Source organism: Scardinius erythrophthalmus, assembly GCF_964197995.2.
Source record: "Scardinius erythrophthalmus genome assembly, chromosome: 16".
NCBI classification, from domain to species: Eukaryota; Metazoa; Chordata; class Actinopteri; order Cypriniformes; family Leuciscidae; genus Scardinius; species Scardinius erythrophthalmus.
The window spans coordinates 16,756,594-16,768,434 of record NC_138236.1 but is presented as its reverse complement, the minus strand read 5'-3'; the positions used below and the strand labels follow the sequence as shown (position 1 = coordinate 16,768,434).

The window sequence follows — 11,841 nt, the reverse complement described above, 5'->3', positions numbered from 1 at the left end:
TGTTCTCAGAGATGTTTGCTCTTTTCGTTCAATATCGATCTCAGAATTTTGCTTTGTCCCCTGTGTTCTAATCATCTTGCATAGAAAATATTGAACTACAGAGGAAGTCACATGGACGAGATTGCGGATGAGTGTTTGTTGTGTGTCCTTTTAAGTCGGCATGAAGTTGAATAGTCATTTCTTCTCTATTGTGACGTATATCCAAGTGAAACGGCTTCTTGAAAAAGAAAAAATGTTGGACGGGACTTGATTGGGTGCTATTGCTGTGATCTCATATGAGTGACAGGATGTCCCGCCCTCGCACCAGTAAACGCATCATGAGAGAAGAGATGGGAGAAGACGTCATTTGAAGGCACATGGGTTAAAATAAAAGTGAATGGATAAATAATTTATAATAAATACTGCAATATTCCATAAAAATATGGTGACTTTAATTAAATACTTGATGTTTACACATTAACATATCCACCAAGCTATACTAAACCCCTTCATGGTGCCATAAAATATATTACATTTACAGTCCACTCCCCTTCATGGTGAATCAGTATAATCATTAGCCTCAATAAAGTAGAGTTAAACTTTGACTTGAGCAGGAAACTCTGCAAGACTGAAACCTCAGTCTTTTGAGAAGAGAGGAGCTCTGCTGACAGGTCTGTGCGTCTTATCCTTTTATTTCTTCTTAGTTGTTGTCTTTTTAGTTTAGGCTGATTATAAAAGTATACATTTTTAGTTACCAATATGTCATTTGCCTTGTGACGATGCTACGACCGGCTGTGATCTTTGACTTTGCTCAGTGCTTTCAAGAAGGGTGTAGACCAGCTTATGTGGAAGGGCATTTAAAGATTATCGCAACTTGCTGTAGCATTGTAGAATTGCATTCTGGGTGAGAACGTATTTATGAGCATATTTTCTATCTAGAGGAACAAGTGGGCCTTTGATATTTTTTGATCTCATATACTGTTAGAATGTCATCAGAGGTCACAAGCTTTGGCTGGGAGGCAAGGCCCCTTGTTCTTATACCTTGATACTAAAAACTTTACCGTTGTTTATATCTATCTAACCTCACGGTAATGGATAAATAAATGTTTATATGTTGTTTGAATTGCCTGGTATCGGTTGAAATCACTTTCAGTTTGAAAATGTTCCCATTTGCTTTACTCTCATTCTTACAGCTGTCTAACAACATAGAGCATGAGTATTGATTTCAGCTTTGCATCAGAATGTCCTGATTCCTTATGTAGACATACGATATAAGGAAACAATCATGTATCTGTATAGTATTGATTGAGGTTTATGCAAAAGTAGCTTATCAGAGGTCACATTAACTTCAATGTCACCTTGTGTCACATCTGTCTCAAGGCGTGTCTGTCTTTCACAATAGATCTGACAGATACAAGTGAAATAAAAATCCAGTATCAGTAAAGCACTAAACCTTACAGCTTATTTCAATACAATATTTCAGTACAGAACAGCCGACACAGCTTAATCTACTCTTGGATGGACTCAAACTGCAACTAAAACAAACAAATTTATCTAGAGATGGTTTTCTGTTCACACACATTGTGTGTGATCAGATAAACATTTCTAGATAATTCTGTTTACTGTTTATCTAGATAGACACGCCTGTTCACAACTTCCTGTATTAACACTCTGGGGACTAAGCCCTTTTTTGGTCCATTTTCTCTATTTTTACATTTGGGCTTATAGACCATATGTAATGGAGATGGAACACCATGTGTTTGGTATCTATGGATTCAGAAAACCCTAAGCTAACATAAGAATGCATGTAATGTGTTTATAAAGGAAGTATGAGTAAAAAATGTACAATAAACTAGAGAATTTCAAAAAATCACACCTCACACAACAATAGTGAACAGTTTTTGAACAAAAAATATATTTTTCAAACCCTTTGCTTGACAGACATTTGTAATTGTTCCAATCAAAAGTGTAAAGAATAATGAAATAATGAACTAAAGAAAGAAAGAAAAAGAAAAAGAAAAAAACAAACATTGAAACAACGTATAATATAGTTCGGCCCGTTCCTATTCTCAGATGTGTGGATCCACATGTACATAATTATTTAATGGTTAATTTGTTTAAAAGGCTTTGTAAAATGACTGTCAGCACAGACATTGTTAAATGTAATAAACTGTGATGCAGCAGTGACACACACTCTTAGTCAGTGCTGTCTGGCACAGGACGCCAGCCACAGAATGCCAAGTGCCCTTTAAATAACCTTTTTATGGGCTGCGATTCATGAAAACACACACATACATACACACACACACACACTGCACTACAGGACAACCGCCATGATGTCACCATCAAATCCACTATATGAGACCCACTGACAAAATATACACAAATTAGTTTCATAATAGAGGGAAATAAATATAAAACAGGAAATTCCAGGATACACACCTATAAAAGCCATCTTTTAATACGCTGAAATAATCGTGATGTTTTAAAATATTACTCAGGACTTCTGGTTGAATAGTACTTTTCGCTGATAATCATTGACTGAAGTTTAACATTAAAGAAGCAGATGGTTCTATTTCCTGACTGAGCAAATGGTAATTACCATTTTTGACACCTTGTGTTTCCAAAGTATTCCTTAATATTGCTCAGTTTGCACAGCATGAGCCATCATGTCAGGGAATGGCCATCTGATAGTTATTTGACAAACAAATGTCACTGCTATACATCATAATTTCTTTTGTAGTAACTAAAGGTTTTTTCAATTAAAGGCAATGTTTTCATATCTCTTCCATCAGGTTTTGTTGCTCGGGACGATGAGAGGTGCGCGTTTGCTACACTTGACCCTTCTCGTCAGCATTGTAAGTGTGTGTGCGAGTAGGATTTTAACTTGGTGACCTTGTAGTCTCCTTACAATCTTTTATTCTGTCCATAAATGAGTAACTGTGCTGAAGTCCATTTTTCCCGTGCACACTCCATTAATCAAAGACTTAACACACAGGCATAATCTGGATTCATTCAGCCAGTGGAAAATGATTTGTTCTACATCAATAATAATCAACAAAAATGGGCAAATATTCAGCGACCTTCACATCACAGATAAATTTAGTGGATTATTTACTGCAGTAAGACAATATAGTAATTAAACAGCTTTTTTCAGTTATTTATTAGGAAGTTTGGTCAGATAGGGTGTTTGCAAGGAAATCCCATTCTCAGAAACAATACTGGCCACTAATGTTGTTCATGACTGTCTAGATTGATAACTGATAAAATATGGTGTGGTTGAAAATATTGGTGATGGCTTCATAATTCTCACATAATTCTTCAGACCTTTTTTCCTCTCTCAGGCTCATGGGATAGGTCTGGAGGACAAAACGGGGCTATTAGAAAATAAAGTTTTAGATGTGCCAGAGGATACACCTGTGCCTTATCCCATTTACCAGGTACTATAGGCTCAGTTTTTGTGTTTGAATGGTTAGTTGTCTCTACAAGACATTTTTATTAGAACCTGTATGGTTTCTATCGTCAGTAATATTTTTGAATGTTTTCATTGAAAATATTCTAGAAATCTGTTCTTTGTTCAGTTTACATCTGCATCGGAAGGTGTCTCTTCATATCACATAAGTGGAGAGACTGAAGGAAAGATCAGTATCTCTTCAGACGGCTGGCTATACCTGGAGGATCCTCTGGAATGGAGCCCTGAGAAAAAACACCATCTAGATGTAATGTATTACACATAACATGCAAGCACCTGGATCTGTAAAAAGACACAAAATGCCTACGTTGTTTGTTTCTAGTATGCACATAACACATTGTTGATGTATAACACATCCATGGATTATTTTTAGGAACAGGGTTTTGGGTTCAAGTATATGTATAAAGAAATTCTATACTTTAGGTCCTTAAACTGGTCACCATTTATTTAGCATAATTTTTAATCCACGCATGACCTTGACTAGTTTTTAAAAGTAGAGTATATTCCTTTGTAGTCTTTCAGTTAATATGGGGTCATAAAACCACATAATAATGATATCAAATTATTTTATTTATTATATAAATAAGTAATAATTATAAAAAATGTATATAATATATGTATATATATAAAAATTGTAAAGTTTTAAATTGTGTAGCACGTCACACCACAAGACATATAAAGTATGTTGGCCTGTAATATTAATTCCAATACAAACAATTCTAAATATGTGTGTTTCTCTTCAGATTGAAGCACGTTCAGCAGAGGGTGAAACTGTTGATGGGCCTTACGCTGTTGTTTTGCAAGTTGTGGATGTCAACAACAATGTCCCTGTCTTTAGTGAGAGTCAGTACAGTGGCAGGGTTAAAGAGCATTCACCTGCAGGTGAGAAACACACACATTATCATTGGATGCTGAAACTTGCTGATTCTCTAAACTCTTACAATTGAATCACTTTCTATGAACCTACTTTTCATTGTACTTTTAATCTTGTGTGCGTGCAGGATTCGCGTTCATGCAGGTGTTTGCATCAGATGCAGATGATCACAACACAGTAAACGCTCAACTGAAATTCAGCATTGTGAACCAAATCCCCAATCCCGAAAACATGTTTTACTTTGGGATAAACCCAGACAGTGGAGAGATCTTTATAACAGACCAAGGTACATCAACACATCTGGAACAAAAATACATGAAAAACATGTGCATGTGAGTGGTTTTTCGTTGAATGCCAAACTGTTATTTCATATATTGCTGTTGTATTGCAGGAGCAGCGTCTCTGAAGGCCAGGCCCGCCGTAACATACAGCCGCGGGGAGGTCCATGGCAGTCCTGATGTCCTGAGGAAAAAGTTTGAGGACTACTGCACTCCAAAGAACAACATACCACTAGAGAACAACCCCTTTTACACATGCGTCGAGCGTGTTGGTGAGAACACACAGAAACACGCATGATGACCACAGCATTATTTGAAGTTGTGTCTATAATCATGCCAGACTCAGAGACTCATTTACTAGCATTTCACTATGAATAACGCAGACCTTTCAATAAGATGTAAAAATGGTTTGGAGAGAACCCCTGCTAGCACACGTACATCACGGAGACGTCTATTTGATGTCTGCATTTACATCTGCAATACGTCTCTAAAACGTTTCCTATCAGATGTTAAAGACATTTAGAAAATGTCTTTAAGATGTTTATTATTTAGAATGTATGTAAAACCGCTTATAAGATGTTTGTACACAACAGATGTTTTCCAGATTAAGCGCTCTTTAGCAGACATCGTACCTGCCATCTGGGACACGTCATTCAGAATGAGGTTGAAATGAACGGAGCTGATTACAGCACTCTCACATACACACTCAGATTAAACTGGTGTGTTAATGTCAGTGGATGACCACTTCTGCGATTACATTCGCTCTGGTGTGTGGAACGTGCCACGTGCTGTAAAGAAGAACGTAGTCATTAAGCTCATGCAGTTCAGCCCCTCATCAGTGCAGATTACAACAGTCTCAGAAATGAGGCAGGATTTGTCCCAGATTACTTCACCATTCAAGATACACACTACCAACTCAAACCAATCAACATCATGCTACTAACATAACTTAAAGTCCTTCGTAGCTACTCTGGCAACGTTTATCTTTCTATATTATTTGATCATCCTCAATGGTGCGCTCGCTCTAATGTTTACCTACAATATCATGCTGTTGCAAACTCTCGCATCTCCAAGATAACATACATTCTAATCCTAATTTAGCAACACCACAGTGTAAAAAGAACGGCATTGTTTTTGCAAAATGGTAGAAAAGAGGCTTAAACAGTTGCTGCTGCACTAAATACCCCCCCCCCCCTTTAGAATACCACTCAGCCAATCAAATTCAGTGTAAGTTGAATAATCAATAATAATTAATGAGTGTTTATTTTGCATGAGCAGAAAGAAGACAAGTGAATCTTCTGATGGATCCAGACTATGTACTGATTGTTCGTGTAGAAGATTTGGGAGATCCAAAAGCTTTGAGCAGCACGACACGAGTCAACATAGCTATCATTCAAAACCTCTGGGTCAGCCCTGTACCAATTGCCATTAAAGAAAATTTGGAAGAGGGATACCCTATGTATCTTACCACAGTAAGTCTGGATCTAAAAACAATGTTATGTTATGGTAGGCAGTGCCTATACTTAAAACTTTTATTCATATAATAATAATAAAAAAAAATTTATATATATATATATATATATATATATATATAATTTTATTTTATTGAAGTGAATACAAATCTTACATTGAAATGAGTAAGCATATGTGTGTGTGTGTGTGTGTGTGTGTGTGTGTTTTATAGGTGCGTAGCAATGATCCCACCGCACTCTACAGGCTGGTACAGAAAGAAAGACTTTCCTTCCCCTTCACCATCAATCGAGATGGAGAGATCTATGCTACAGGTCCCCTGGACAGAGAGGAGAAAGATATGGTAAATAGAAATGCAAGAGAAATTTAACCGAAATAGAGAAATAGTAAATACCAGTTTGTAGACTACATCAGGGGTCTACAACCTATTTCACTCCTTGTTCATTTTTGTATAAAACTGAGTGTTGCATTTTAAGCCTGATCTTGAATAACACTTATGTGTGTGTGTTTAGTACATATTGGTGGCCATGGCAGAAGATGAACATGGCGTTGAGCTGGAAAAGCCCTTGGAGATTATTGTGCGGGTGGAGGATGTGAATGATAACCCTCCTGTGTGTGATGAGGGTGCAGTGTTTGAAGTGCAGGAGAATGAGCCCATAGGTAATAAAGCGAGAGTGTTTATACACACATTGCATCAATTCAAATCAGGCGAATGTGCCATCAGAAACTGACCAAATGCATTCAGAGGTGTCCAAAAGCCTGGGACTAATAGTGAAAAGGCTTTTATTTGTTTATATGAAATAGTAATAACATTTTTTTATAATTTATATAATCAAAATAAAACATTTTGGGGAAAATTTCACAAATTCTTAACTTAGTATTTGTTTTGTCCTCATTTTCAAAATTCAAATGTCTAGAAAGAGTACAGAATCTCAAACATTTATTCATTTTACATCATAATGTTTGTTTAAAATGTTTTAAAACTATTTACAGGTTTTAATTAGGTTTTGAATCCCAGATTTTCAGTGTGGTCTCAGACTGGATGATAATTCTTTAATGATTAACTTTGCCATTTTTCTTCAATGACATTTTTAATGATATGCATGTCTTTAGGTAATACGATTGGTGTTCTGCCTGCTCATGATAGTGATGAAGAGAACACACTGAACTCACTCCTAACCTACACACTCCTTAACCAGAAACCTACCTATCCGTCTGAGAAAATGTTCACCATCGACCAAGTAAATGGTGAAATCAAAGTAGCCATTCAAAACTTTCAAAGGAATAAGGTGTCTCAGTATGAGCTCACCTTTAGAGTGACTGATCAAGGTAAGTGCAAACTCAAATGAACTGAAAATGAACATTTATGAAAAAGAATGTGCATCCTAACTTTTGCACTTATTTTGTAGTTTACAGCACGGAATGTAAAGTTATCATCAAGGTCATCGACATCAATAATGAAATCCCTGTCTTTGAGAAAAAAGATGTATACATACATTTTGTTTTACTATTAAAATACTTCAATTATATTCTCTCTTCCTATGGATTATTGACTAATAAATCTCTGCTGTAATTTACGTTTCCCCTGTTGCAGTATGGGACCTACAGTGTTCCTGAACTGGCTGAAGTGGGCACCACTTTGCTCATTATCAAAGCCACAGATGCAGATGACCCAGGAACAGGAAGCTCTAGGGTGGAGTATCATATCTCCGCTGGAGACCCAAATAACCTCTTGGCCATTGAGACTGATGAAGCCACAGGAGCGGGCAGAGTCTACATCGCTCAGGTAACAAGATGACTCGTATTACAAAAACTTTGTACATTTCTGCTTTTTGTCCCCTTTATATTTCTTCGTTTTCATATTCTTGATTTTCAGCCACTGGATTTCGAGCTCCAGAGCGTCTACAACCTTCAGATTGATGCCCGTAATCCCGAGCCCCTGATCGAAGGACTGGAATATAATGAAAATGCCAGCGCTGTTGTTGTCATTCAGCTAGTGGACGTGGACGAGCCTCCAGTATTTGAAGTGGACACTCTTAATGTCAATGTCCCAGAAAACATCACGGTTGGAACCGTAATAATGAAAGCTGAAGCCAAGGATCCAGAGGGAAAGACTATCAAGTAATGCTTTGTATTGTGTCTCCTACATAATCAGATCATATATGAGATGAGATTGTTTGTTCGCAGTGCTTCTCAACATTATCGAAGAGAGAGTTATGTTCCAGCAGTTATGTGTTATTTAGAACTTATTATAAACTATTTTATAAACTATTAAAATATTTGCAAACTTATAAAAGCAAGAGAACTGAACAACACATATAATCCCAAGCCTAGTGGTGGACCAATAATATCTGAAAAGAAAAAAGATTAATAATTATGTCTATGCTGGTAAAAGTGTACCTTGGTTACTTAGAACTGGATATAGAATAGAACATTACTTTTGAATTTAAAGGATTTTCCTTAAGGAATACTCTGATCTTTTGCTCTAGATAAAAACAAATCTAGAACTAGAATTTAAAGCTAGATTTGTTTGTGCTAAAGAAGGGAATTTTATGATAATATTTGTCAGGTTTATTGGTAGTTTGACATACAATGGAGATACAAATGTCAGAGACCACATTTAATTGGATAATTATATTTAGCATTTTTATAATTTAATAAAAAAAAAAAAAAATCCAAATTATTAGCATGAATTTTACAAGTTTGTGTAGAACTTGGTGATCATGTTCTCCAGCATGATTTGAGATAATCCTAAAAAGCATCTTGTGTTTCAATGGAAGATAATCTGACATTTTGTTCACATGACCAATGTCACAACTTTGCATATTTAATTAGTGGCCTAGAAATAGTGCATACTCTTAAATGTTTTTTCTTCTTTTTGATTTTAGTTTAGGCTATTTATTTAGTGGTCTGAGATTTTTCACCTCCACTCTATGTTATTTAAAACAGCTCTCTTGTATGATACCTCCTGTTAGTAATAATTAGCATTTTTTTAATGCTTTTATGTAATTCCTGCTTTTGAATGTTCTGTTTGTCAGGTTAAAGATGGAAGGCGATGAACTTAATTGGTTGGAGCTGGACGCTGACTCTGGTGAGCTGAAGACTAAAGCTGCTCTGGACAGAGAGACGGTGGAGCAGATCACTCTCACAGTCATCGCTTATGAGACAGGTGAGAACACACCAGAGAGAGCACCGATGCATCATGTCTCTCCAGGCCAGTGACATTTGGTAAATATTACAATCTATTTCGGTTCCTTTCAGAGGGAGACAAGCAGGAGGGTAAGATGAAGGTGAATATTCATCTTCTGGACGTGAACGACAACTACCCCAAACTTCAGTGGAAACAGAACTTCATCTGCATGCAGGACATGACCCCCTTGACACTCACTGCTGTAGATAAGGATAGCGACCCCTATGGAGAGCCTTTCACTTTCTCAATTAGCCGCAAGTCACCAAACTTTGAGATCAAACCTGTGGATGGTGAGCAGACTTTTAGTTTAACCCTAACCCTAAAACAACAGGCTAAAGCACTTTTCACACTGTGGTTATCATAGTTCTAAACCCTGCTTTTAACTCTGGGTTAAGGGACGTTTCACAATTTTAAATTAGAAGCAGGGTTAGCATCGCTTTTTACCCAGAGTTTTAAAACCCTGGTCCAGATTCCGGAGAAGGGTTAGCACCCCTTTTGTGGTGTTAACCCCGCACTGTGGTACCAAATATGTACAGTGAGAAACAAAGCTGTGTTAGAATGTTACGGCTAGATGCTTAGCAACCAACAGCCAACGCATGCTTCATATTCACTTGCTTTGGACAGGCAACCAAAGTTTATACTGTTGTATAAACAGCAGACTATATTTCAGCGTTTGAGTGGAAAAATGTCAAATGGTCACAGAAAACATGGCGACTAAAGAAGAGACCGTTTCATTCTTACATTTATAGTTTGAAAGGTCCATTCAGTATGAACTTCAGTCAGCAATATATAATATGAGGATGCGCAATGCAAGAGCCTTTATGTAAACTGGTCGCGTACTGCATTCATCCAATCAATAAAACTGACACTGTAAATGTGAACAAGGATGTTAACCCAAGGTTTAGGATTGTACAGTGTGAAACATTAGCTTATGAATTCCCAGGATTAATTGTTAACCCCCATTAGTTGTTAAATTAGTTGCAACGTGAAACGTGAAGCAAGATAACCCGGGATTCTGTTTACCCAGGGATTAAAATGACCCAGCGTTCACTATTTTAAGTGTGAAAAGCCCTTCTATATGACTCCTGCATTTAATTGATTTACTGCTGTAACTGTGTAAACATGTTCGGGTGCCTGCAGGAACCTCAGCGAAGCTGATTCTGAAGAAGAAGCCCTCAAGTGATCAGAACGTCAGTGTTCCCATCAACATCAAAGACAATGCTGGGATGGGTATCACTCAAAAGTTTGATGGTAAACTTATTTTTTCTCTCTGTATTTCATATATAACATTCAACTCACTAATAGGCTCGCACTTTAGCATGGTATGACATCTAAGCTGAGATTTCTTTCTCTTAGTGCGTATATGTAACTGCACTAAATTGGGCTACTGTTACATGGAGCCAGAAGCTCACAGCTGGAAGCTGGGCATGGGCAGCACCATCGGCATACTGGCAGGAATATTCGGCTTTATCGGTAAGACTGATACGTTGGAACTAATTTTGCATTGTTAATATTTAAACATTAAAAGAAGCAAACTGAGTTTGAATTTTTTTTCCAGTTCTGTCTATGGTCATTGTTATGTACCGAATCAAGAAGAAGGATCAGACGAGAGCAGCAGAAGGTGGAGAGACTAAAGCAATGCTCTAGAGTCGAGACGACATGCCAACTACAAACATTATTCAGTACACAACCCAAGCAAACTGACATCCACGACCCTCAACACACACACACACACACACACCTTTATTTTGAATGATAAGTGGTTTATTATCATTAAATATCCATGTTCAAGATTTGCATCATCTGACAGTTTTAACAGTAACTTATTTGCCATGTGGCCTGGCAGTTTTATTAATTATTTTATATTTAAAAGTTCTAAATATTTGACCTAAACTTACATATTTTATTTTTTCCCCTTTATATAGTAGATATATATATTTTCCCCTAGTGTTTAAAGGGAACACAAAACCAGGTGTATTCTGGGAATTTGTGATATATTTTTGGTACAGTAGAGTACTTTGAGACATGAGTATATGTTGTCATATTTCATATGGATTAAACCTATAAAAAACCTAATTCTTATATTTATTCCCCATTATCCAAGAATCAGCTCAAATGTGTTAAAATCTTTCCATGTGATAGAAATTTTTGTTTTTGACTTCTGTTCTAAAGCATGTTTGTGTGAAGGTCCAAGGTCAGGTTCTGCAGTATAATTCCATTATTGAAGAAGGTACAAAAATCACAGAATGGCAACATTTTTGCTTGTTTGCATATTTGACTGAAAAAACGAAATTGTTCATTCTGTAAATAAAGTAATACTTTGATCTTATAGTAAAATGTTTTTTTTTTTTTAAATATAAATCCACAATTGTCCTACATTTAAACGTTAACATGTACTGTAGATTATATTAAAGCAATAGTAATATAAAACCAAAAATTGACAAGATAATGCAAGATATAGCTTTTAAGCATAAAGGTTATTTTTAATCTTCAAGAGTAAATAATTGTAATAAGTAAAGTCTAGTGTCTAAGATCAAATCTTATACAATTCTAATGTAATTATATGTCCTGTATGTTT

The 11,841-nt window shown here is 36.4% G+C and overlaps 1 protein-coding gene across 1 annotated transcript; it reads left to right on the top strand.

Annotated features, from left to right (window-relative positions):
• Positions 1 to 2,792: 2,792 nt before the first annotated feature.
• cdh17 (cadherin 17, LI cadherin (liver-intestine)) lies at positions 2,793 to 11,596 on the top strand (the record flags this gene model as incomplete). Its single annotated transcript, XM_081388362.1, has 18 exons — positions 2,793 to 2,837; positions 3,324 to 3,419; positions 3,561 to 3,698; positions 4,195 to 4,333; positions 4,453 to 4,611; positions 4,717 to 4,875; positions 5,882 to 6,075; positions 6,288 to 6,416; positions 6,586 to 6,733; positions 7,187 to 7,402; positions 7,483 to 7,559; positions 7,668 to 7,859; positions 7,950 to 8,194; positions 9,112 to 9,242; positions 9,335 to 9,553; positions 10,404 to 10,514; positions 10,620 to 10,736; positions 10,822 to 11,596. 18 exons carry the CDS (start codon positions 2,793 to 2,795, stop codon positions 10,908 to 10,910), a joined length of 2,604 nt encoding a protein of 867 aa, XP_081244488.1. The 3' UTR covers positions 10,911 to 11,596.
• Positions 11,597 to 11,841: the final 245 nt, after the last annotated feature.